This window comes from Leptosomus discolor, chromosome 2, assembly GCF_034619465.1.
Source record: "Leptosomus discolor isolate bLepDis1 chromosome 2, bLepDis1.hap2, whole genome shotgun sequence".
Taxonomy (NCBI): domain Eukaryota; kingdom Metazoa; phylum Chordata; class Aves; order Leptosomiformes; family Leptosomidae; genus Leptosomus; species Leptosomus discolor.
In genome coordinates this window covers 5,434,289-5,460,226 of record NC_141392.1, presented here as the reverse complement: position 1 = coordinate 5,460,226, position 25,938 = coordinate 5,434,289, and the positions used below count along the sequence as shown (strand labels likewise).

At 42.5% G+C, this 25,938-nt stretch overlaps 1 protein-coding gene across 1 annotated transcript in view; it reads right to left on the bottom strand.

The window, feature by feature from the left end:
* The window catches only part of PLB1 (phospholipase B1), an 81,253-nt gene that overhangs the window by 21,316 nt on the left and 33,999 nt on the right, over window positions 1-25,938 (bottom strand). The window contains exons 23-43 of the mRNA XM_009952684.2: window positions 24,203-24,283; window positions 22,583-22,648; window positions 21,781-21,878; window positions 20,212-20,293; window positions 19,452-19,556; window positions 18,695-18,790; window positions 18,149-18,220; window positions 17,468-17,527; window positions 17,015-17,075; window positions 16,283-16,341; window positions 14,450-14,517; window positions 13,363-13,406; window positions 12,031-12,139; window positions 8,229-8,280; window positions 8,007-8,087; window positions 6,868-6,933; window positions 6,331-6,431; window positions 5,362-5,443; window positions 4,823-4,927; window positions 2,905-3,000; window positions 1,744-1,815 (exon numbers count right to left, since the gene is read on the bottom strand). Coding sequence (XP_009950986.2) covers window positions 1,744-1,815; window positions 2,905-3,000; window positions 4,823-4,927; window positions 5,362-5,443; window positions 6,331-6,431; window positions 6,868-6,933; window positions 8,007-8,087; window positions 8,229-8,280; window positions 12,031-12,139; window positions 13,363-13,406; window positions 14,450-14,517; window positions 16,283-16,341; window positions 17,015-17,075; window positions 17,468-17,527; window positions 18,149-18,220; window positions 18,695-18,790; window positions 19,452-19,556; window positions 20,212-20,293; window positions 21,781-21,878; window positions 22,583-22,648; window positions 24,203-24,283 — 1,656 coding nt within the window. The remainder of the gene's footprint in view (window positions 1-1,743; window positions 1,816-2,904; window positions 3,001-4,822; window positions 4,928-5,361; window positions 5,444-6,330; window positions 6,432-6,867; window positions 6,934-8,006; window positions 8,088-8,228; window positions 8,281-12,030; window positions 12,140-13,362; window positions 13,407-14,449; window positions 14,518-16,282; window positions 16,342-17,014; window positions 17,076-17,467; window positions 17,528-18,148; window positions 18,221-18,694; window positions 18,791-19,451; window positions 19,557-20,211; window positions 20,294-21,780; window positions 21,879-22,582; window positions 22,649-24,202; window positions 24,284-25,938) is intronic.

The following is a 25,938-nucleotide window of genomic DNA, read 5'->3' as shown; positions in this document are numbered from 1 at the left end:
GGATTTTGAAACAATGCTCCTTCTTTCAAATTTGAAAGTAAGATTTGTGATTAGCACCTTATGGCAAAAATGACATATGCCGGATCCCGATTACAGTTTAATGTTTTCCTCTCCTAATCTTCCACAAATTACTTAGGCTTTATTAGATGTTTAATCCTTTCAAGACACTGATGTAAAGTCTAGAGAAACCTGGGCAGATCTTCCTGTGTCAGCAGCAGGGAGATGAAAGATCAATTACTGAAAGGATCGCTCTTCCCTACAAGAGCCTGTATAAATTGCATGGTTATTTTTGTCCCCTGCTAATGCAACATGACTTCAGGAAGACATGCACATTGTGTAGGCTAAAAAATTTCACCAGGATGCCCAGTTATCTCAATTAAGAGCGATTCCAGTCTTACAAAGCACTAAAACCAGAAGGCATATTTAGTTGATTAGAAGACACACTGTGCTTTTATTTTCATGGTTTTATCCTACTTTAAGTTGCCTCAATAGAAATGCTTTTCTTTGGCTTGTTGGGCCTTTACAGTCTGGCCCACCTGATATTTTCATGGACGTGACAACCTGAAGCAGGATTTTAAAACTGTAGTGAGAAACTGTGGGAACAATAAATGGAATTTATGGGTGTCAGAGTCTGAAATAATTTACTACTCCCTTTAGTAACACAGAAGGTGAAATCCCCTGGAAACAAACTACTCCTTTGCAGCACTGTTTCATAGTCTTTACCGCAGAAGTTTCTGAGCAGGGAAAGCTACTGGCACTTCTATCAATGACTTTTTCAAAGCGCTGTGGGCTTACCATTTCTGAAAGGCCATCTATTCTTTGCAAGGGACATAAAACTTCTCTATGCCTACTTCGCAAAAGCAGTATCTTTGAAGAGGAGTGGATGAAGGGAAAGAAGTACAAAATGCACATTATTCGTCACTGAAGAAGTTGCTAAGCTAATTTGAGCTGCCGAGCTAATTTAAGCTGCCTGGAAAGAATACTGGGTAAAATGAAGTATTATCAATTTAAGGGAATCTGAGGACTTTTAAAACATGCTGATTGATAACTCAGCAGATCTTCCTTTTCTGACAGGACGGACATACAATATGGACAAAATCCTCCTGTATGACTCGAATGACTGTCTGCAGTCCTGAAAGTACAAGTGAGCTCTCTGGTCTGTTCGGTTCTTTGGCCCCCTTGTTGAAACTGCTAAAGAAAGGGAGTCAATTATTGCTGACTGCAGTGGTCTTTTCCACTTGCTGATACCTAACAACTGTCCTGCAAGGTCAGCAGCTTGTTTTAGTTCTGTAGAAGCAGCATCCAAACGATCTGAAGTATCCCTGCTGTGGATCAGGCCAGGAAAACCAACCTGACACTGATTCAAGAGCTAACAGATCCTGGGGGTTTCCAGAGCTGCTGTGGTGCTTAAATCCCATTGATTCTGATGGGAAAGTTAATGCAACATATTCTGTTGTTAGCTGCTCGAGCTGCCTCTGTACTTCACAAACATAACAAGACACAACCTCTGCTACTACTGAAAACACAAATCAGCATGTTGTCAGTCAGTATTCATGGCACAGTAAAAGGCCAAGGGGCGCTAGAGCAGGTATCTGAGAGCACCTGCTCACTCAGAGGTAAGCAGAGAAGGAAAATTTTCACTAAATTTTTTTTTTCAGACATAGCAAACCGCTGCGCTCTGCGGCAAGCACGAGCACACACAGCCACCTGATACCCAGCTTCCACAGCGTGGGTAACATTTACCTGAGTTGGACAGTCGAGGACAATGTCAGCCACGAAATCAAACGAGTCAGCTTTCTGGTCTACAGGCTGTAACTAGAAAAGAAGACAACCCCCCCTATTTTGTAACCACATCTTACAGTTGTATAACAATTCTAATCTGAAGAATCTAAATATACCTTTCAAATTTATATAAAGCTGCCTGTATTTACAGACCTTGATTCACCCAAGGCTGAAACGCATCTACTTCTCAGAAAGAATATGGCAACTGCGTAACAAAACAGCAACTCTAGAAACAAGCTTAAAATGGGAAGTGGAAAGCTACACTGGATCAGTTTAAACTCCTGGAGGATTTTGGCAGGCACATGAAGTACCTTGGAATTTTGCCAGAAGGCAAGGTCGTAAACTCTCTTCTCTTGCATAAAAGACAAGACACTAAGAGTCTCTCAGTTTTTATAGCTAAGCTGCACGATGGCATCTCCAACAAAAGGCTGTTTACGTGTAGAAGATTAAACCAAATTTAATTAGAGGTACCTCTTGATGATTGCAAGCAATCATGTCAGCTGTTAAGACATTGCCCCAAAGCATATAGAAGTTACCATCCAGGAGCTGAGATAATGCCTCTGACTGCACGTGTACTCCTACCGCACTGCAATGCTATGTGAAATGAGTGTGCCTGAGCAACCTTTAATGACACATTTTTATTAAGCTTTACTCATTTCCAAAGGTAGTAAAACTAAACTGAATTAAAGCCAATTTAATTCCTAAGGAGACATTCACAGCACATGGATTTAAAACAAACTTCTAAGTAATCCATTTTAAATTGACGTATGCAGTTACAATTCTTTATTTGGTGGTTGCCCACATCAGCTCATAGAAACATTATCCTTATTGAATACTGCCCTGCTTTTCATGACAATGGGGGAAGTAGACTTGAAGTTGCTCAGCTGAAATCACAAATGACTGTGATCATGCACCCCTCTCTTCCCCACACACTTAAGAAGCAAGAGATTCTAGGCTGAGAGTAGCACCAGAAATCTCAGGGTATCTGTCTAGTAAAGAAGCAGCAAACACAAGGTCTAATGTTATCCAGGCCTTCATTGCAACATTTATTACAGAGAATATATTTTAATGGTAGCCAGGTCTAGGTAAAGACCACATTATATGCAGAGCCTGTCACCTTACCATAGCATTCCAGAGAGCCCTGGCAAGCTGAGAATGCCCTTTCTGGCTTGGATGCAAGCAATCAGGTGAAAAGTAGGAGACATCTGGATGGCCATCCTACAAATGCAAGCATAAAGGACATCTGAGTGCAAAAGAATCCACACAGCTCCAACTTGGGGTTGCTGAGGCCAAATCAGAGCCAATAATGGGAGGTTCATGCTATTTTTTCTTGCTGCTCTGATGTGGAAAGTCTCATGATTACCTGGTGATGCAAAGTGCACTTGAGCAAGTCCATGAGCTACCAGAAATGCTTAACTAGAAATGCTTATGTGCATCCAAGGGCTGCTCCACCCAGCAGCAGCAAACCCACCATTTTCAGTTATGTGTCTACCCTCTCTTTGGGTTCTGCAATAAAGATAGGTTCCTCTTCTCGGCACATCATCAGAGCCAGCACCACAGGCACCACTGTGCTCTGCAGTACCTTTTCGTGGTAACAAGCACGTTACAAAGGCTTTACTGTAAGGAAGAGAGCCCAGCTGCTTTTTCACAGTGTCGGTTCGGCAAGTTTGAAAGGAGCAAGAAGCAAGAAGGCAGCCAGGCTGACTGAGTACACTAGTGCAGTCTCCTCTCTGAGCAAAGCTGTACTTTAATACAGATACTGGAGCATCTGAAGGAAATGGAGTTTGGAAATTTAAATATCTTGGCTTTCATGTGAGTATTGAGATGAAAAAGAGTTTAGGTCACAGATGACTGAAAAAACGTCTTTTTTTTTTTTGGTAAGAGCAGTTCTTCCTCAAAACTTGAGCAGGTTTTGAGTCAGTGTGATTGGGGTAGCTTCTTAGACAACTGCTTCCAAAATTTGCATCTATACGTGATCTTTTGCTAAGTTTAGAGGCAGAGTTTTCAGTTCAGGAACATCTGAATGTTATGTGAGATAAGAAGAAAAAAATAGCATCCTGAGCTTTCTTAAAACCTGAACCAATGCTTATAAGACTATAAAAAACTCAGAAATATTTTGCTGCTTCTGTTTTTATTTCTGTGTTTCCCACCAAAACCCCTAGCGACGACTTTTCACAGGAACCATCTTCACAAGCAAAACCAAAACAAAACAAAACCAACCAAACCAGAAAGCTACACACCCCCCACCCCCCCACCCCCCCAAAATTAAATCGAAACCTGTTTTTCATGGGGAGCCTTCAGCCAGTTTTTCAAATTTGTCTATAGCAGTATCTGAACTTTTCAAACTTAACACTAGCTGTTGCCAGCGTTTTCACAATCACTCGGTTCAATTATACCAGAGTAATCCCTGCTCAATATTTTGCCCCATCTGCTCTTAGTTCCAGGTGAGATGAGGAAGTGCAGGTGCATGTGAAAAACGGAGTTTCAGAGAAGGTGTGAGTCACTTCCTAGATTTATAGTTTACTGAGATTTACCATTCAAGGTACTGAAACGTAATTGCCAATAACAGGAGAAAGGGCTCACTACAGAAAACTACTACTTCCACCAGATCATATGTAAACTTATCTTTCTGTCAGGCACAGAAGAATGAGTTATGGGACATGAGGAGGCGGCGATGCTGTAGTCTCCCGTGAGCAATGCAGTGATGTTGCTTTAACAACTGTAACGTAATATCTCTGTCTTTTACTAATGGTGCTATATTTTCAGAAAGAAAAATATTTATGTACCCTTGAGAACACACACAAAAAACCCTCCTAATTCAGGCTTTGATTCTTTTTCCAAAACAGCAATTCATAGTGACAGCACAATATGTAAAACAAAGAGCTGCTAACAGTATGAAGAAATCTGATGTATGATACCAAAAAGCAACAAGTTCTAATAAGAAGAGCACAGAACAAGCTGAAACTATTTTGCATATAGTCTCTATAGGTTAGAGACCCACACTTCGTCCTTTGCATGCAGAAATCTCTTTAGACCATACCTGACCAAGAGGAATCTTGGGATTTTGGAGGAAAGGCTGGACAATCACTGTGAAATTTTCATGAGTATCATATCTGCCAGACTCCACTAGTCTCTGAATGCCAAGCTGCAAGAAACAAAAAAATGAGCACCAATAATCCATCAACATCTCTGCATTATAACTGGTTTTTATATTCCTTTTGGGAGCCCGAGAGTCAGAAGGAAGCTTTTACTTCTTAACTGAAGTAACCACAGATGTTGGCAAAAGGCGAGTCTTGCAAAGTGGCTGTGAAGGCTGGAACACATTACTACAAACTGTCTCTGGAGGATACGATTTTGGTGACTAAACTCCCACTTATCCATCTGTACTGGAAAACAATTTTTTTTCTGCAGAGCTTTGCTGCTGGTTTTGTTCATGTGGTGTTTTGGATAGCATCATAGTACCTCCTGCTTAGCTCATACGGCCCATTTGGGCAAAATATTGCTATAATATGTTGCTTGGAAATCAAGAGATCACCTCAACTGGAAATAAAGTAACTGCACCACTCTTGATAAACATACCTGGTAAGCTCTGGTGGCTTCCCTCACCATCATTAAATTTGTTGAGTTTTCTTCTCCTGTGAAAACACAGCTACACAAATAACTGTGGGAGAGGTTAGAGGAGAAAACAGGAATAGAGAGAGTTACATATCTGAGAACGCGGAAGGCACCCATTGCCACCCAACACTCTCACGACATGGGAGTAATGAGGAAACCTGTACAGCCGTGTTTCTGTGAAAATGTCTTATCATCCTTGCCATCGTTCATCATTTCAAATTTTAGTCTTATTTCCTGCCTCATGTAAATGATGCTACTCTAAATCAGTCTGATTTCACCCCCAGGTATATCAAAGTGATGGACACTGTACTATGATAGTTTGTCCCATTCACTACACCCTGGCATCCAAAGGCCCTGCAGCCTGACAGAGGTGCATGCCAGTCCCTCTGGAACTAGAAAACAGATCTTTGAAATTTACTGGCTGCATTACCTCTGAGCTTATACCTTTCCAATCAACAATTCCTTTTGCATTCCCAAGACACAGAATTTGTCCCTGTCTGGAGGGTCAGCAGAGAATGCTGACCCATTGCAATAAAGCCTTTGAAATAGGAGAAACCTGTCTGCTCTGCAAATACTTCACATTCCCTCAAAAGGCCTGAAAACCCAAATGCTTGTGGACTTCAACCCCACCTTGAGGAATCCTGCACCAATAACTTTAACCCAAGCTCAGTGAGGTGTCCATTATGTATCCCGGGAAACCTTAGAGTCCTAGACACTGACAAACCACACAGGTCCTCTGACAACACTCAGGTCAAAGCCAAGAGAAGGCAACCCCATCAGGCAGGGTGATGTCAGCACTGCGCGGGATGTCTGTAGGGCTGCAGTGCTACCTCTGAACATCAGCTCAAACGATGAGAGAGGCATGGGATCAGAACACACTTCATCATCATGGACAGTAAGCTCAGGCACGAAAGGAAGTCAAACAAGCCTTACTCTGCCATGTGAGTTGGGCACTGAACTTGAGTATCCACAAACAATTGTCTCAGAGGTAGGAGGTCTATCACTTCAACCAGATTCACTAATGCTTTTGGAACCTGAAAGGTAAGTCAGACTTTAGCTTAGAAGGAACTGCTTACACAGCCCACGGTGCATTTGTTTTTCCCTAAAGTCCAGCCATTTGACACCCCTTCCCCTTCTCCCTTGTTGGAAGGAAAAAAAACAAGCAACAAGCAACACCCCCCCACTGCCACCACTAACACCAAACTCCCCCAACTCAGCTTTTGATTCTTTTCCAACACCATGGTCCAGCATTAGTGTCTGTCATTTCAGACTGCATCTCAATATTCTCAGATAGACAAGACAAAAGAAAATGCTTTTGTAGAAGTCAATGGAATACGTTTGGTACCAGAATGGAAAAAAAAAACAAACCAAAAAACCCCCAACCCCCCCATCAAACAGACAGAAGAGCTAGCACCAGTCAGTCATGTACTGGTACAAGCTAGAATGCCAGGACAATTTCACAGCACTTGCCTGCTTGTGCAGAATATCAAGAGTTTCTTGAATCCTTCTGATGAAATTCTCAGTTGAGTAGTGATCCTGATAGAAACAGAAGAGGAGAGATGACTGATAAATGGAGACACAAGACATTTTGGTTGGAAGGCTAGAGAATTACATTAATTCACTTCCTTTTCCGACATACAACGCTGTTCAGTAAAATGTTCTTACCTCTTTCTAGGGACAAGCGAATTTAAGCATGTCTATTAAACTAAAATGTAGAAAGCCTCAGTGAAATTTTGGATTTAAAATAAACCTGGTTGACTAGCAGTATTTAAACCCAAACCCACTAGGTCCTTCCTGTAGAGACACAGGAAGGAACCCAATCTGAATGCATGTTGAAGAGCATAAACCAAGCAGCCGTAGAGACGTGCTTACAGCCAGCTGATAAGCTTTCGTGAAATTAGGTGAAATCATTGCTAGTCAAGGTCATCGCTATAAATAAAATTATAAAACTTGGCAGCAGCAGCAAGGATGCCTAGCGAGGCTCCTGCAGAAGCAGCAAATTTCTCAAGCGCAAGGGGTTGCAGGAGAATTGGAAGTGCTCACAAGCGCTCACAAGAAGTTCGCGTATTAAAGGCAAGAGCGTGAGAGCTGGCAGAGAGAGGTGGCCTCTCCCTGCCATCTGCCCACTCAGCTCCCATGGTGTCTGTATGGCAGCCCTAAAGGCTTCGCCATAATCCAGAGAAGCATAAAATTTCAAATGATACTGAGCATTGCAGCAACTTCCCTCCTACGTAACTCACCTGTTCCTAGCACCTCCCTACACAGGGAGTTATGGGGTGATGACAAATGTAGGATTGGACTAGTGGTAGCTCAGAGCAGTATAATTCTTTCTTGGATGTCTACAGAAGCTGCGCTAGCAGTAGAGCAGTTACCATATCAGTTCTCACCCTGAAATAAGCCAGAGAGGACACAACCATCCCCCTCTGTTACTGGTAACTGTTTTTATATCAGGGTGCTGTCAGCAGCAACCAGCATCAAAACATACAGCAGCACATATAACTCACGCTATCTCTGTGAAGGCTCTAAGGTTCCATGGATTTCCTTTGATGTGTTTCTACACTGACGTCACAGTCCCACTACAGTTTCAGTTAACCAGGTCTACTACTCACAGGGTCTTTGCAATAGTTGCACAGATCGTTGCTTCCGATATGCACCGTTATGAGCTTCCAGTCAGCACTGAAGTCAATTCTCTGTGCAATAAAGAAGAAAATAACGAGCCTGAATTTCTTTGACACTGTGGTATGCACATGGTATTGCAGGTGGATCTGTCATGTGATGCAACACCGGTTTCTTTTCAGGCTGTAAGATGAAAGGAGTCCCAGACAACTTACAGGATCAGTTTCCATTAGTCTCAGGAGATTTCTTGCTTGGGCTGGTAAGTGCCTGTGAACAAGGACAACTAGTGAGTGAAAGAAATACCCTTATGGAGAAATCAGCCCTAATGCTCTCCAGACACCTTAAATCAAGTTGTAAGATATTAGAAGGGTTGAGTGAGGAGACAGTACAGTCCTTATGTTGCCACGATCAAATCACACGTTCACATCTTTGTGGAAAGTCTTCAAATTGAACTTGAATACAGATTTTACTCAAGTTCAGTAATTAACCTGGAACTGTAACAGAAGTTTAGCTTCTATTACAGTACACTTAGCACCTGAAACAGCTGAAAAGCCAGACACAGCAACATGTTTGTAAGCAGATGGCCTGTTGAGAACTAGGCTGCTATCAATCTATTCCTTGAGGACTGACGCAAGGGAATCCCAAGTCCCCGTATTTAACGGACGCCTTGAGCGATGTTTGTGCATACACCACAGCTCACCCCCCTGCGAAGCTGAAGCGTTTCAGAGTTCACTGTGCACATCTCCCTCATTTGTGTAGCCTGCACGCAGAGTCAATACTTAATTTTCGGGTGTGTAAAACAGCTCTGTGCACACTACCTTTCCTGGGTAATTAAAACCCCAAGAAACTTTCAGAGTTACTTAGACAAGTTCAGATGACAGCCTTGCTGTTTTCCAATAGCCAAGCGAGGTTTCTCTCTCTCTTATGTGTATATGCACACATACAGACAGATATATATGTATGTACATACATGAACTGCCATAAATTTCGAGTTACCTAGGCTGAACGTTTCAACCTTGTTTGGCTGCCGTGACATGTTGATCCTCAAACATGCACAGAAAAGAGAATGTGGTTGGAAAGCTTTGGCCTTCCAGGCAGCTCTGTAGTATTTCATGAGCTGCACGTCCCCTCAGACTCTTGTTAGAAACACTTCACTGACTGACTATCGTTTGTGGGAGCACACCGGCTGACGTCAGTAAGCGCGACACTTGTTTTGTGTGGCAACCAGAGCTTAAACCTTGCAAGGCTGTGTTTACTGTAGGAACAGGAGATCTCTCTCACCACCCTCCTTCAGCCGAATACTGATCTAATGCTCACGTAAGAGTATTTACTGGGGAACGAGCCCTGTCACACATCTGCTTGTGACAGAGACACTGCATGCATGTAATAGTTCTGTTCACTGTTACCCTTGTTCAATGTCATAATCTGCTTATGCAAAAGCTATCACAAGCCACAAGTGGTCATGATTTCCTTCTGTTCTTACTGTGGAAACGCATAAGCTAGGGCATTGACTTCAATATTGATCTAGAGGAAACCACCACTTAGTGAGCTGACAGTCCGCAACACCTTTGATTTCCCATGCAGTCACTGAAGTGCTGATGCACCCTGAGCCAATGCAGTCGGTACGATCTAACAACATCTTGAATGAAGCAGTGCCAGCAATCACCCATCCTTGAGCTACAGTTTCCACCAAATTTGGATCCTGATCAACAGAAACAGTTTGTTAATGGGAAATACAGATATTCACAGTTCCTGTCACCTGTTCTCTCCTCTCAGTCTTAAATTCTTAACCTCCTTTTATTTCAATGTGAAATCAGGGATCTCAGCCAGGCTCTGCTACAGCAACATGCTTCGGATCTCCCCTTAACTCCAGCAGGCACGTAAGCGCTTTGGCAGTGAAGGCAGACAGGCTTAGGAACGTTTTCTGAATGAGACCTGCATTGCTACATTGCCATCAAGTTCACTAAAGAGCTCTCCAAAGGAGCAACTAATTTCATGTTAAGAAACCATTCCGCCTGGTTTCTAAAAGCTGGTAAGGGTGCGGAACTACCTGATTTCAGAAAGGTCCCAGCACCTCTGGAAAGTTTCCAGATTAGCACCCAAAAGCGAGAAAGGCCAGGTAACAATTCTGAAATACCAGCATTAGCTGGTGGACTCTTCTTGCCTTCCAAATCATAGGAAATTAGATGTTTTTGGCTGATGAAGAATAAATGCTGGATTGCATCATCATTCTGGGGCCAAATACCTAAAGCAGAAGAAACATTTCCTTATGTTGCAATATTCAACTAGGATGCATTCTTCTTCTCAGATGCATCAAGAGCCACAATGTGACTGAACAGAACCCCAAAAGAAGCATCTCAAAGTTCAGGGATATTAGTGTAGTAATTTGCAGGGCTTTACTTTTGCACACCTTTCTACAGAGTTATGAGACAGAGAAACAACAGAAGACTAGCAGAAATCTGGGACAATTGTCTGCATCTCCCTGCTGAATGTTTACAAAACATGGCTGCAGTACATAGATAGCTCCACTTCATCATGCTTATCCACTCCGGCTGCTTGCATGAGAAGCGAGAAGACCAATTGGTAGAGATGAAGTAGACAATTTTTCATCCATCAACTCATTTCATGCAGCTTACAAATAACTCATAGTAATGCCTTGGTTGCTACTGATACAAACTGCTTTAAGTCATATTGGTGACAAGAGGTTGTGTATCCTGTTTCAAGTCCTCCCACCACTCCAAAAAGCCTGTTTAGGATTTAACTGATACAAAATACAAGACAGGCACCTGTCTCGTTCTTTCCTGTAACAAGCAAAAGCTGAAGCTAGTCTGGATATGTGCTGCATATAGAAGTACATTACTAAGATCTCACGAATGGCTGAATCAGAGCTATAATCCTTGCACATGTTTCACTGATGTACACAGGTACATTCAATCACGACTAGGAAACAAAATCCCTTCTCTCAGGTATAGGGGATATATCAGGGCACCTAGCAGGCTATTTCTATCAGGAAATCCAAGCATTTACTGAGATTTCTAATATAAGTCAGAAGTTACTTAAGGCCTACAGGAAAGCAATGAAAATACCTGATAAATCCTAACAACCTTTGCTTAGATACAGCAAACTAAAAAACCAGAAATCCCTGGCTTCTGAATTTCACTTCCAAGACCTCTTTGGGAAGTAAGAGGAATTTTTCTTTAGACAAACAAATTAAGGTCTGGGTAATATCAACGAACAATGTCATATCCAGGCACGGTCTGCCAGAACCTGTGCCCAAACTATGACTGAATTCCAGCAGCCATCTGTTTTCTTAATTAAACAGCACTGACTCTTTCAATAAGAAGCCAGGGATTTCTAGGATAAGCGGGATAGCAAAGCTCAACTCATGCAGCCTCCCAGGTGTGACTACAGCAAAGAGCCAAATTCAGATGACTGCAAGACATTACAAACCCTATTACATTGGTAGAACTGGCTGCAACTGCACCAGGTCTGCAATGCACCAAAACCCACTTATGACCATCAGCAATCCTCCTTTCTTCAGATTCCAGACTGTAGCTAGTTTCCCCACCTCCCCTCTCTCTTGAACACTCTTGCTTGCTTATCCAGAAGCCTGAGGCCAGGATTAGGAAAGATCTAATCTAGTTTTTTTTCTTACTGTCTCTTTACTAATTCACTAAGTGCTCATTTTCCGAAAACATCCGTGCTCTCAGAGCTTTATTGACAGATAAACAGGTAAATTAATAGATGTTGAAGAGGAAGGGTAGAAACAACCACCACCACTAAACAGATTCTGCCAGTTTCTTGTTTGTGGATTTCATAACCAGGACTGTTGGCTTCATTTGAAAGTTCATCTGTGAAATAAGCCCATACATTTAACATGTTTTGAGCCAATTTTCAACTCTAACTAGACTGGTTTTGTTTGCTGTTCAGAGCAAGTTGTGACAGCACATGAGGCAGTTGAAAGGTAATTAGATGAAGCATCCACCACCTGCAAATGAAAAACAAAGAGCTACGTACTCAGCCTGTGCTCCAGGAACTGCCTGGTTAAGGAACGCGTTCGAATCGTTCTCACTCCCAATGCTGGTCGAATAGCCCACGATCGCATCATTCAACTCTCGAAAGATGTCTGAAAAAGAAAGATGGAAACGAAGGGAAAATGACTACATCTGCTCCCTGCCTGCAGGGACTATCACACACCAGCACCGCCATAGTTTTGCTCTCTGACAGCACAGCACAGCTGCTGCTGCAGCCTCTAGTCAACAAGACGCATCCACCGAGCAGCGGCGAGAGAGATCGCCAGCTGGTAGCAACTCAGGCAACAGATAAGATGAGCAGAACTGAGGATTACGGTGTGCAGTTCCCTCTCACGTTGCAGCAGTTAAAGCCTAAAACAAAATCTTGTCGTATGATGGTGACTTTGTGAAGTAAGTCTGAAGGGGGCTTCAGCCCAGCAGGAGCTGGTTTTCAGCTAGAGGATCTGGGTCTGCTTCACAGCTGTGCAAAATCTCACGCTACTGACAAATACTAAGAAGAAAGCCTTAGATACATGGCTCTGACAAAATCCCACCACGTTCTCCATTACCTCCACAGTAGTTTCCAAAAGGAAGTTGACAGAGTAATTCACAGCTGAGAGTGGAAACGGTCGTGTTGTAAACTATAAAAGCCACCTTAATCTCAAAGACTGAATTTAACCACGTTTTAATGAAGGTTGTGTCAAATGTACTATCATCCAGTGACTCAATTAATTGTTTATTCTAATTATATTCTTGTTACATTCTCTTTATAACAATGGGCAAAACACAGAAGGACAGTTTACTGGCCCTCCTCAAATGGAAGTTTATTATTACAGCTGATCCAAACTGAAACTTGAGTGGCTTCATGTTAACAATGGAGACCGAGCTACAAGAAGTTGCATGTTTCAGTGAACCAAAAGTGAAAATTATTCGCTTCAGGTTACATGTACAAGCAGTCACCTTTATTTACCAAAGAGGTCTTCTCTATGCAAAAATCTCTTTTTGGAAAAAGCTGTGGTGGAATATTTGTTAAAATGTTAATTGCATCACAAGCATGGACATAGCAAACTTATTTAGAAATTCAAATACTACTCATCAAGCAGGGAGAAGGGAGAGGGAAAAGGAAGAAAGGGAATTTCTAGCTGCTTCTCAGCTTCACTGATGAAGTCAACTTTTTATTCGTTAGTACTAGGGCATTGTTTCTTTGAAAGGTAGTTCTTGTTAATTACTCTAAAACAGCTTTGGTAGACTTAAGAGCTCTCTGTAAACATATCAGAAATCAGCCTATTCCCTCTTTTCAATAGTGCCAGTTAGATCTAGCAAAGCATTTACTTACTGGGTAGAGTTGTCACGTTCTCTAATGATGCATCTCCTCCAATACTAAAATGAGAAAGAGAAATCCCAGTCACTCATCTCTTCGCTGGACACAGACAATAAGCAAGGCGAAAACCCACCACACATCATGAGGAAAAGCAGAGTGATTCATTTGGTAACTATCAATCTATCAGACTACATGGAGAGGACAGAAGTGGAAGTGCTTTTGGGGAGAATGGCTGAGGTTTCAGTGGTAAAGATACTTGTCAGAAGGACTTAATGATCTTGCAACTGTACAGTCCCCAGGTGTATTGGCGTATTGTGAAATGGCAGAAAAATGCCCAAGACAGGTACAAACTTGGATGATCGAGCCCTAAAGTACTGCAGATTGGAAGGCCAACTTTGAGGCTGGTTCCAGCTTCATGAAGCCACTCTAAGGCAGTACCAAACAGCCAGCCCCTGGGTGACAAGAGAGCTGCAGGAGCAGCTCCTCACTCTCTTCTCCTGCTTCCTCACAGGGGTGTATTTTGTCCAGCTCTTCAATTGGTGTGACACATTGGGGCCACACTCCAGCTTATGGAGAGGCATTAGGACAGTACAGAACTACTTCAGTCAATGTCAGCTGAGCTACATCGTCAGTACCAAAAAAATTTAGTCTTCTATGACTGTGTGCTATATGTGGTTAAAGTTGTCCGGTTAAACAAACTGTTTTCCATGGTGCTACAAAAAGTGCAGAAGTAGTGAACTTTGAAAAGAAGTCCCCAAAGCAACCAGTTCCGATTTGTTTGTTCCGGTGATTTTTCTCCAGGTTTGTAGATTTCTAATCGCCTTCCCACCATAAAAATACAAACTGTCACAAGCACCCAAAGATGAAAACAGGCGAGAAGTCAAAAGGCAAGCTTAAAATTCATTGCGGAAAACATCTCCTGTGAAGCTGCCCTTATGATGAATCCTGGATCCTGATACATCTTCACAAGAAATGCTAGCCTTAGAAGCAATATCTTTTTTTCAACTTTCTGACAGCTGAAAGCCCAAAACATGTGAAAGAGAATAATATTCTTTACAGGGGAGAAATACACATCTCCTCATCAGCTTGGCTGAAGACTTACCTCCAAGACAGTCCCCGGTATACAGTGTCCAAATCCAGGAGATTATCTGAGGCAATTCCTGTACCAGCCTGGACATTATTTTTCATTAACCAAATGAAATGAAATTAAAGCAAAATTACTAATACAGTAGTCATTCATACATAGTAGTTTTATTTACTTTTGAACGCATCTCTTCAAAAGGTTCAGAAGGCGTCTGGCTTTTCCCCAACCTTCCTTCTGAAGAATGCATCAATACTTTTTGTAACTATTTATGAGCATCATATTGTATATGACACACAAAATAGATGATGGAGCCATGGAACAAAGGCTTTCTTCTCGTGGGTCTAGATGAGCTGAATGACCCACTCATGGTTGCATTACTCAAGAATGATGAAAATGTCATATAAAACTTTCTGGCTAATGATAAGAAACGCTATTTGAACTCAACAGAGAAAATACACGTATCTCAAAGAAGCACCATAATACCTTCACACCAATTTGAAAAATTTTGTGGTCAATGGAGAGACTTATAGTAGTACTACAGCACGGAGGGAAGGACTCTGCACGCTGAAGAAACAGGCAAGCTGGCAACTACATCCCTTCTAAAACACAACCAGAATTCAGCAGCAGAGTGCCCGCCAGCTGTAATACTACAGTTTCACGTTAAATTTGGGTATGGGGTAGTACTTCAGTACAGCACAAGAGCGGGCAGACTATTTGCTGCTACCTCAGATTAAACGATAATACTACGTTTTCTTCTATCTATAAGCTTTATGGAATTAATGGAAGACTGGTGTTCACAGTAACTACGCACAGGCCAAGTGCAGCTCAGACAGCAATGCACCACTGCACTGTCTACGAAAGCAGATTTTATTCTCACTTCCTACAGACTATACTTAGTAGCAGAAACACCTGCATGGTCCTGGATATTATAATACGGCAACCACAGCTATATACAGAATATCTTTCATTTGTCAGTTCGCAGGTTCGCATTCAAATCCTTCTATTTGTTTCAGTAGCCTCCTGTGTGTAGGAGTTTTAGCAACATCCCTGCCAGAGAGTTGTAAAGGCTTAATGGTTTGTACACACGTCTTTGTTGTTAAGGCTCAGATTCAGAGAAACCTGTGCTCCAATGACGTCTTTCTGCCCAGTGTTTCCTTTGAGCTGGCTGTAGAGCTTCAGTCTTTGGCCAGTATGAAAACATTCAGCAGAAAGACATAATTGGGATATAGGATGTCTGGATCTTGACACGTATTCCTTCTAGGCTACCGAAGATAATCATGGTCAGCAAGAACTACATCTTGATTAAGAAATTAGCTATGAGTTAAAACAGGTACAATAAAAAGACTGAATAACTTCTGAAATTTATAAAGTCAGAGGGCTCTCACCCCTGTACATCCTTATCTCATTAATTCTAAAGTGAATAAAATGCTATTATCCAACATCCCTTAGTCACACACACTGTTCCTGAAAGAACTGAGGCAAAAGAACAGGTTCACCGGTCCGTTCCTATTCAGAACAACTGAAAAACACAGTAACCTAAGGCTTGTGCTATGTCTCATTAGTTTAAACAACGTTTGATCTCTTCTGTCTCCAATTCAGCAAACTATTTAAGCACCTCTTTAAAGGATTTGCCTCTGTTTTTACCCAAGTCCAAAAGCATGTGAATATATGCGTGGGGGGAACAGGGTGCTGGAGAACTGACACCACCTTTCTTGTTCTAGCTGCTAGATCTATTATCATCTATGAATGAATGGATCTTTGCTTTTGGGTACAACAGCTATTTCCCCTCCACCACAGGAGGCACAAGTTTGTAGTTTTACCAAGAGAACAGTAAAACCACTATCTTCTTACCGTCAAAGAATCCCCAAGGGCTGCTATAATTTTCACATCAGCTGGCTTCAGGGAATGCACTGCAAAGGAAAGAGATGCAGTTGGACCTGGGTAGGAAATAGCTATTCTTTTTCACCACTGTATGTGAAACATGCCATTGTGCATTTGGATGCTCAGACATGTTGTTTTTTCAATACCCAGGTGATAAAACAGGAGCTCCCTCCAGCTTATCTTACGTGGTTGTAGCAGCAGCATATGCATATTATTCATCATCTCAACGGTTAGCATTGCTACAGAAAAGATAGAGAAGCAAGGAGCGAATAACAATAAGCTGCAGTCTTCAGCATCAAGATGAAGGTATAGCAATGCAGTATGAGACAAAGCAGGAACTGCATAGTAAAGCTGTAAGAAGGCAGAGGAGGACTAAGGAGAAGACAATACGAAGTTATTTGAAAAACTGAATACTGCTATGTCCTAGACTAACATGCACAAAGCTGGATTTCCAGTTTCCTTCCCCTATCAAATAGTATCACTTAAAGGCTATGTCAGCACACAGATTTGGAGATATTTTGAAGCTCTCCACTGGCAGTGAGTGAAGTGGAGCTACTTAGAATGTTACCTTTCATGACAGTAAGGCATCGTATCTACTAAGCAGCTCCTGAAGAACATGCCATCTGTTCTCAGCAGTATTTTCAGCAAAAATAAAAACTCATCTTGAAGTTCAGCCTCTTAATATGAAACAGGCAAGACTACCTGAAGTTGCAGCAGGGGAGGATGGAGACCTGTCCTCACATAGCAGCTGGCTTCCATAATTCTAAAGAGGAGAAGAAAGCTGAATAACATTTGGCTAGCAAATACAGTCAGTAGTAACTAGAATCTTCCTAGCGGAGGCCAGGTGAATAAACCAGAGCCTGTTTAGCATGTAATTAACCAGACAGGTCCTGGTTGCTTGATTGAATAGTCATATTCAGCAGTGCTCAGAGCAGCATCCTGTACCGATGACCATGCTGTCTGAGCATGTGTTCTTACAGGTGTTTCTGGATGCATTTTGCCTAACTCGGAGTACTTTCTGTTCCTTGCCATGCGCTCAGCCTCCCAAACCACTTTGGCCAAAGACTGATTTCACCTGTGGTGCAGAGCATGACTCATCTGGTTCCCCTACTGGAACAGATGCAGTAACACTGGGATGGTGATGTTGACACTTACTGGAGTTTGGTTAGGGTATGTGTAATTACTGTTCTTGTATGTCCTCAGGAATGGCTCAGCCTACAAAACAAGGCAATCTGAGTCAATGCAAAGCAGCAGAAGAATGCATGGAGATTTCCATTCCCCAACCGTCAGCTCTCAGATGTCTGTAGATGATTAGCAGCTTGATGCAAATGAGACCCCAGGATTAAAAAAAAAAAAAAAAAAAAAAAAAAAGGCATTTTTAAAATCCATACAATAACAGTGTAAACCTGGGGCAATATTTTTTTTTACACAGCCAGAACTTACAGAACATGCTCAAGACCCTGCTCTGCGTGTGATTAACAAGAAGCTTGTGGTCCCACTGCAAGGTGGTGCTGTCGTGGCTCTATTTCCCCCACTGAAGCTCTGTCATTCAGGGCGGATACTTGATGATCCCGACTAGTTAGGCCAAATACCCTTCCCTTGTGTTTTGGCCAACCGTGACATGTGACTGTGAGGAAGCTTACTCCTAGGACAAGCTTGCCCTCCATCTAGTGCAGGAGCACTTATACTGCTACTGGTGGCAGTGGCACAAACTATGTGGGGAAGAGTCAGATGCCCCTTCACGGAGACAGCACTCCAGGCAGTTGGTAAAGGCTCATGCAGGCTCCCAGCCACCCCTAGCATCTCCACATAAACGCAGACACCCTTGTAACTTACCTCACTTGGACATCTGAGAACAATCTCACCTTCTATTTGCTGACTATGTGTCTTCTGCCCTAAGGGTTCCAGCTGTGGGAAAAACAAGGGTGCACAGAAGAAAAATGAATGAGCATCGGAGAGCGATGGGTAATGCTGTGGTAGCAGCCGCTGGAAACCACCTCTGCAGCACAGCAAGACAACTGCAGTGCAGTGCACCCCTGCTGGCGGCTGCCTCCATGCACCGCCTATTTGTGTGCTGAAGAGGCTAATTCCCACCCACCATGAATGTGGCCTGATGATCAACGTGCCAGGCAGGTATCATCTCCCTGAGAGAAGTCCCAACGCCCTCAGGTTTAACATACCCTGAGGTTTGCTGCTTTGATAGGACTGGTTTAACAGTTCAGGTGACCTTTCTTCATATGATCACTCTTTTCCTTTGTAAACACAACTAAGGGTTCTGAAGACATAGGGCTAGCTACCTAGTAGCTCCCTGGGGTTTTTTTTGCTGCCAAAGGCAGGATGGAGCAGACAAAGAGTGACCAATACAACGTTTGAAAATCTTACCATGCTGTTCCACAAAGCACGTGCAGCTTGGGAATGAGACTTCTGGCTGAAGTGGAAACAGTCTGGGGAAAAATATGACTTGTCCGGCAAGCCCTCCTAGAGAACAAGACAGGTGCTGTCACAGGGGCAGTAAAGATGCCATAAGCTGTGCATTATCCGCTCGTTCTCCCAGCGGACTTCAAACCAGAGTAGCTGCAAAGGCCTCTGAAGCCAAGAGAATTAAACCAGGCCAGAGAATGCTAGTAACTCAGAACAAAGAAGCCTTTTAAAGCTTTTTAATATAGCATTTCCAAAGTAATAAGGAATACATACCCCTATGACTCTGGGTAGAGAATACCTGGGCACAGATATTGATTGTATTCTTCATTTCCCCTGAGATTCACACATTACAGTCTTTTGAAGCACATGGGTTTTCATATTAAAAGTCATTTACTAAAGTACTGGAAGGGACTTTGTGATGTATGGGGGATATAGGGCAAGTGCTCCCTGGTGAAGACTTTGAACTAATTATCTACTGTATGGTTGTCTGAATGCAGTGGAGCAGACTCTGTGCCCAAATCGTGTCTTCAAGGTCTGTATCCTTGTTGCCCGGTATCTCCAAGTTATTCCATAACCATTTGCTGCAAGTTTGGATGTTAACTCAACAGAATATAATAATTACTAGGCCAGAAAAATGCTGGTCACATTTACAGCCAAGAATGTTTTTAAATTGCACCAGGATTTAATGTAGGAGCAGTGGTTTTTTTATTGGTTTTACCTCTGTTTTTGGTATGTTCACATTCATCAGAAATGGCTGCATAACGACTGTGAAATCATCCGTAGTGTCATACCTTCCGCTCTCCACTAGCTGGCGGGTTCTCTCCTAAAGGGTCAAAGAAAAGTTGTCAGTGTTCATTCTTATATCTTCAGCTCATCAAGTCCCTCCATCCATTTACATCTCACCCAGGGGCTCCCCTTCCCTAGTGCAGAAACCCAGACATGGCTGTGGTTTCCAGCTCGCACCAGGCAGCCAGCGCAGACATCTTGAGACATGCATCCCGGGCTTCTTTGCAGAGACGCAGCCTGGGGATGGCTGCCTAACAGACATGGGCAGGCAACCTGCTCAGTAATTAGATTTTCTGTCAAAAAAATGTTCTTCCAGAATCACCGAAGCATTTTTGGTTTGGCTGACATCCCATGCCCAAAGTTTGTTCCTGAGTTATCACGTTCTTTGACTAAATCTCATCTCCAAGGAGATAATGATCAAAAAACTGCTGGCTTTTTGACATATTCTACTTTTTATGGCTCTTTAATAATTTTCCTTCTCATCAGTTTTGTTGTTTTAGTGAATAAGAGCTGTAAAGATCTTGAGCCTTCTCCCATTTCCCGCTCGCCTTTTTTTTTTTTTTAATCACAACTACAAATACATCATTAAAATGAGTGGAAAGTGTTCCCCACCTCCAAATATTAGACCCTCTGTGGCCCCTTGATCAACAGGAGGATGACATTAGACCTGTAACCAATGCCATGTGCCTTACCTGATACATTCTGTTAAAGTAGATCAACTTCTTGACCTCATCGGAATCGTCCTGCGGGCTTATGACACAAGGGCACAGGAGCCTGTGGGATGAGAGCATGGCACTGAGGTCTGCTCCTCTTTTTTTTCCCCTGTTCCTGAGCTGACAAGGTGCAGGGCTAAAAGCTCCTCAGAGACAGATTTCTCTGAAAGGCCGCTCAATGGGAGCATTAGCTCTCACCTCTGAGTTCTTGCACAGCCCTGATTCCTGAGCAGAAACACATTTATTAGGGCTAAATTAATGAACATGAAGTGAAGGAAAGGCTCCGTGCAAGCAAAAACTGTAATGAGTGCCCACGGCAAGGTTTCGGCAGCAGGAGTGACCTCTGTGTGGAGAGGCCGGGGCTGTCCGTGCTGGACACGGCCAGTTCCATCCAACTTCAACGAACCAGCCATGGGGCACAGCTGAGCCTGTCGGCCAAGATGGTGGTGCCTCTGTGAAAACTTGTCCAAGAAAGGGCAGAAAGCACCAGAGAGGGAGAGGAGGAGAGAACGACGGTGGGAATGAGGAGGAGGTGCTCCATGGCAGAGCAGGCGCTCCCCTGAAGGGCCTGCAGCCAACGATGAGCCCACGCTGGAGCAAGCACGCACCTGAAGGACTCGTGGTGGAGCGCAGGACAGGAGTGAGAAGGAAGGAGCAGCAGAGAGATTCCGCTATGTCCAGACCCCAAGCCCCTGCACCACCCATGCCACACTGAAGGGACTGAGGGTTCCCTGTGGCAGTAACAAAGCGGGAGGGAGAGGTCCTTGGAGCGAAGCTGAGCCTGGGAATGAGGGAGGATAGGTGCTTTAGGTGTTTAACTTTTTTGTTTGTTCGTTTCCCAACACCTGAATCAGTAATTAAATATTTATGCTAGTGGAAAATAAATTCAATTAAGTTCCCCAAGTCAAGTCTAGTTTTGTCTGTCATGGTACTTGCTAAGTGATTTTTCCTGTCTTTATTTTGACCCAGAAGCAAATCTGGGGGGGAACATGCTGGACCCTGCCTGAGTCACCAGAAGCTCACTGAGGCATGATAGTAGTGCGATTAAGCGTCCCAGGCATCTATCGAGAGACTAATTAACAATAAAACCAATAATCAGCAATGAGATTACAGAGACTGGAAAGTACAGAAGCAAGAGGGAGAGTTTTAAGACTGCAGAGAGATAAACCTCTAAATTAAGCTAGTTTAAAGTGACCGACTAAGAAAATCCTGTGTCTTAATCTCTTCTCAGTCTTTGCCCAAAGAGTACACACAGCTGATCTCTTTCTGCTCTGGCTGGAACTCCTTTGCAGTGCAAGTGATGAGTCACTAAAATGTCAACTCCACAAAAACTGGTAACAGCAGGGCTCAGATACTGAGACAGTGACAGACAGACAGGTATTTCTAAATCCTGTGTTGAAATCAACGTGTGGGTACGCGTGCATAGAGGAAGGTGTTCGGTGGTCTGAAATACTTGAACCTTTTCCCTTTAAGAAAAAAAGATTCCCCGAGTAGACCTTGTAGCCTTCTGTAAGCAACAGAGAGCTGTGACATAAAACATCTTCAAACCTCATAAGCAGCTTTGGGCAGGTGTTTTTTGATGTGTACAGCTCCCGGAGGCTCGTTATGGAAAGTATTGTCACCAGGTTCACAAACGTCCGTGGAACCTGGCAAGGGAATAAGCAAACCCGTAGCCAACGCCCGGAGCACAGAATGCCATCTTTGCCCCTGTGCAGCCGCAGCAGACCTTAGGTAGCAGCCTGCTGATTCAGGCAGCTTGCATTATTTATAACAGAGGTGTTCAAAGGGCTTTCTCAATAATTAATCACACACACAATACCAAATTACAGCCCCTGTCTGCACTGACTAGCTCTATTTCAAAAGCTGATGGCTGGTCACTTGAAAATGATGACTTTGAAAAGGACCAAACAAGTTGTTATATGTCTCGACATGGCTCAGGCACCTGCTAACTCTTTGAGTGCTCTCATCATCCTCAGCCTCATCTGGAATATCAGAATCTCTCTCTTAATGACCACCAAAAAAAATATATACTTATTTGCAGTATAACAAACAAGCAAAGCATTTTCTAGCCATTGAATACCATATGTTTGTTCAAATCTGTTACACTAGTTTTTTTTACGTTGTAAGTCTGCAGCACATCAGCTACAATCCTTAGCACATCCTTATTCCTTCGGGAAGTACTTCTCCAGCCCTTTCTGCCTCTCACAAAGATTTCCCTGCAAGCAAGTACCTCCGCATACAGCAGTGCTCTGCAGATAAAAGCAACAAACTTAATTATCAATCAATAATCAGGGACCGCTATACAAACAGAACACGATCCCCATTCCCACATACTAGAAGTTTGTTTTACCTCTCTGTGCAGTATATCCAAAGCTATTTGTAGATTGTAGGTGTAGTTTTCAGGAGAATAGTGTACCTGTTGAAGCAAGAGGGTTGAATTTTATTACCAGTTTACTCCAGCAGCCACAGCAGTGACGAGCTAGAGCCTCTCACAGCAGCATTTGTGTTTTGAACTCTTGGGTCAAGAGTAACCGAGTCTTAGGCAAAACTGTCTTGTTTGCCTTTCTTCTTTCCCATCACAGCTGTCTCACAAGAAAATATCTAGCAGCCACTGGATACCAATGAGGGAGCAAATTCAGGGGGCATTATGAGACACCACAACATCCTCCATCCCCCGGCTTGCTTGGGCCGGTCTTAAAAGCATGGCTAACAACTTACTAACCATGACCATCTCCGGGAGAGATCGGTTTGTGTAAAGGTAAGTTTGTTTCTGGTGTATGGAATATGAGCAACGTGCTTCCCGTATGTTGCTTACCTGCCACAAATAATAACTGGCAAAGCTTAGGCATTTATCTGGGAATGAAATCACCTTTATATATTTGCCTCTCAGCAGTGAAATTTCCCTGTTCCATTTGAGTGGTTTAAACCCTGTAATTTAATTGTCTCAAGTAATCCAACTTTTATTTCTTCACTTGTGGAACTAGTCGAGAGTCAGATAAACTTCCCTATGAGAAACGCTTGTCTTATTTTCAGCCTCAATTCTCTTTGATTTAATTTCAAGCAGAAGTCGTTCATTGGGAGCCCCACTGGCCTACTCTACAAAACTAGCTCAGTTCCCTTATTCATTTCCTAAATCACAGCTCACCAAAAGCATTGTGGTTGGCACTATGTGTAGTTGTGCAACATCAAGGAAGTATCACTGTGATCTTTGGATGCAGACTTGCTGTCTCCTTGCCACCCACACTCAGGTGCGACTGCCATTTTGTGGCTGGGTCAGGAGCAAAAGGTAGGAATGGTTGATTTACTCCTTCCTTTTTTTATAACCCTCTTACTGGGCTGCTTTGTTGTGCTCTGAAATTAATCACACAGAATGAAAAGTACGTGCTCTGCTGCTTGTAATTAAGTAAGACTCATCACTAAGTGAGGAGTCTGCCATAGCCTTTCACCTCCTCTATACTCACACATTCCAAAGGCTGTATGCATTATGTACATACATTATATACATATACAATACATACTATAGTATAGATAATTGCATCAGCAATTATAATGTTGATGATAATTATCATCAAAAATGAGCATGACCTGTGGATAGAACCATTCCCATAGCACTGAAAACAGTAAATGAGCACTGAGTAAGACTTAGCAGTGTGACTGTGCACAAGGCAAAGAAGAGCAAAAACCCTTGACCTTTTATCTACAGGTGGTAAAATGACTAGATAATGGGAAGTTATCTTAAAGTAGCTACAATTATGTGATTTACGGGTGTTCTAAAGATATCGCTTTGTTTATCGTAACTTCAGGTTGAACAACCTGAAGGTCTCAGCACAGTCGCATCCCAGAGCTGCACAAATAAGACCTATTTTAAGTCAGTCTCACCCACTGAGTTCTGCCCTCTCACCCACTGCAACACATCAAGACCCTACACCCAGACTGGCCCAGTTCACGCTGCAGGCAGCAGGGGACTTACTGGATCGTTGCAGAATTTGCACAGGTCATTTCCTCCTATGAAAAGTGTTACGAGCTTCCAGTCGGTCTGCAAATTTATTCTCTGTACACAGAAGGAGATGGAATGAAAGGTATTAATGATAAAAAGAAAAAAAAGAAAAAAGGATAAAAGAAAAAAAATAGGGGGGGAAGAGGGGCAGGCAACACACCAAACACAAATTTAATGTTTCCCATGCTCTCTGGCTATAGATCTCTAAGCATCCACAACAAAAACGAATTTGTAGTCATGACTGAAGATGTAGAAACTCCTATGATCTGAATAAGGTTTACAATATCAGTAGCACCACGCAAGATTATTTGCTTCAGAAAACTATTGCTCAAAATCCATCTGTCTGCTTTTCTTAGTAATATCTTCTGTATACGCTGAGTGACGACTCCTGCAGTTCTAGTAATATATCTTCTTTGCAAAAATGATGGTATGTGTTTTACTGTGTCATAAATAATGCGGCTGTCCCGCTGGAAAACCCTGGAGGGCAATATATTTCAGTCTTGCTGTGAGACAAACTGCAAAGAAGAGAGGGGCAATATTAACTCCATCTAATGACACTGGTAAAAAATTATAGTATTTTTTCCTCTGGAAGGGTTTTTCAAAGGGCTATCTAATGCAAGGTAGTTGTGCTTCAGTAAACACACACCTCCTTAGCTTTGAGGAAGGGTTCAGATACGCTTTGTAGCGTGCAGCTGATACGGTACTCAGTATCTTAACACTTCAATTTCTATGCAAAACACCAGTAAGAAAAGCAGCAGTAGTGTATCAGCCTCAAGTGGTTTGAAAACATCTGTCTTCAAAGGCAGAAGGCAACATATCTGAGCTGGCAGACACATTGTTCAGCAGTTTGGTCTCAAAATGTACCTATCCAAATTAAAAGAGGGGAAATTTTTCCTCCTGCACTAAGCAGGTGTTTTAAAAAGAGAAGAGAAGGAGCTCTTACATCAAAAAAATACATGACCCCTAATGTGATTCATTCTTTCTAGTTAGAAAGAAGTTTATTAGTTAAATAGAAAAATAAATTTATCAGTTAAATAAAAGGTATTTGCATTCATTTCTGCTGTGGGACATTCCCAAGCCAACAAATATGACAAAGTAGTACTTAGAAGCTTTGAATGGTCTGAATGAAAACCATCCAACTGCTTCATTGTTAGCTGCTATCCCTTTTAATCTCGTTTCAGATACAGCCATCAGAGTGAAATCTTGTTTACAAGAAAGTAAACCAAAAAGGAAGGTACTGCAAATATTTTTGCCACTATGTATTCACCAAAGTATTTATGCTAGACATGCACACACAGTTATCTTAAAGGCTTCTTGGCTACTTTCCAAATGCACAACTGGAAAGCCAAAATAATATCATGTAACTTAGGGCACTGATTGCATAGCACATTTGTCAAATTACAAATAGCAAACATTCAAAGCGGTACTTGAGGTGAAAAATATGCAAGCAGCCTAATATATGTTTTACAGACTATTAATCAAATAATTCCTAACAACAAACGTGTAAGTATAAAAATCAGCTGATGACTAAGTGAAAGGGACTAAATTGCTTTTAAAGAAAACAAGTCCTTTCCTCACTTCACATGTCCACACTACATGATTTGCCACTTGAAAAAGCTTGCCCTCAACCTCCTAGCACATATCATTCCTGCTGGAAAAAAACATGTGCTTACAAGACAATTACTAATACTATGGCAAAATCCTAGTAG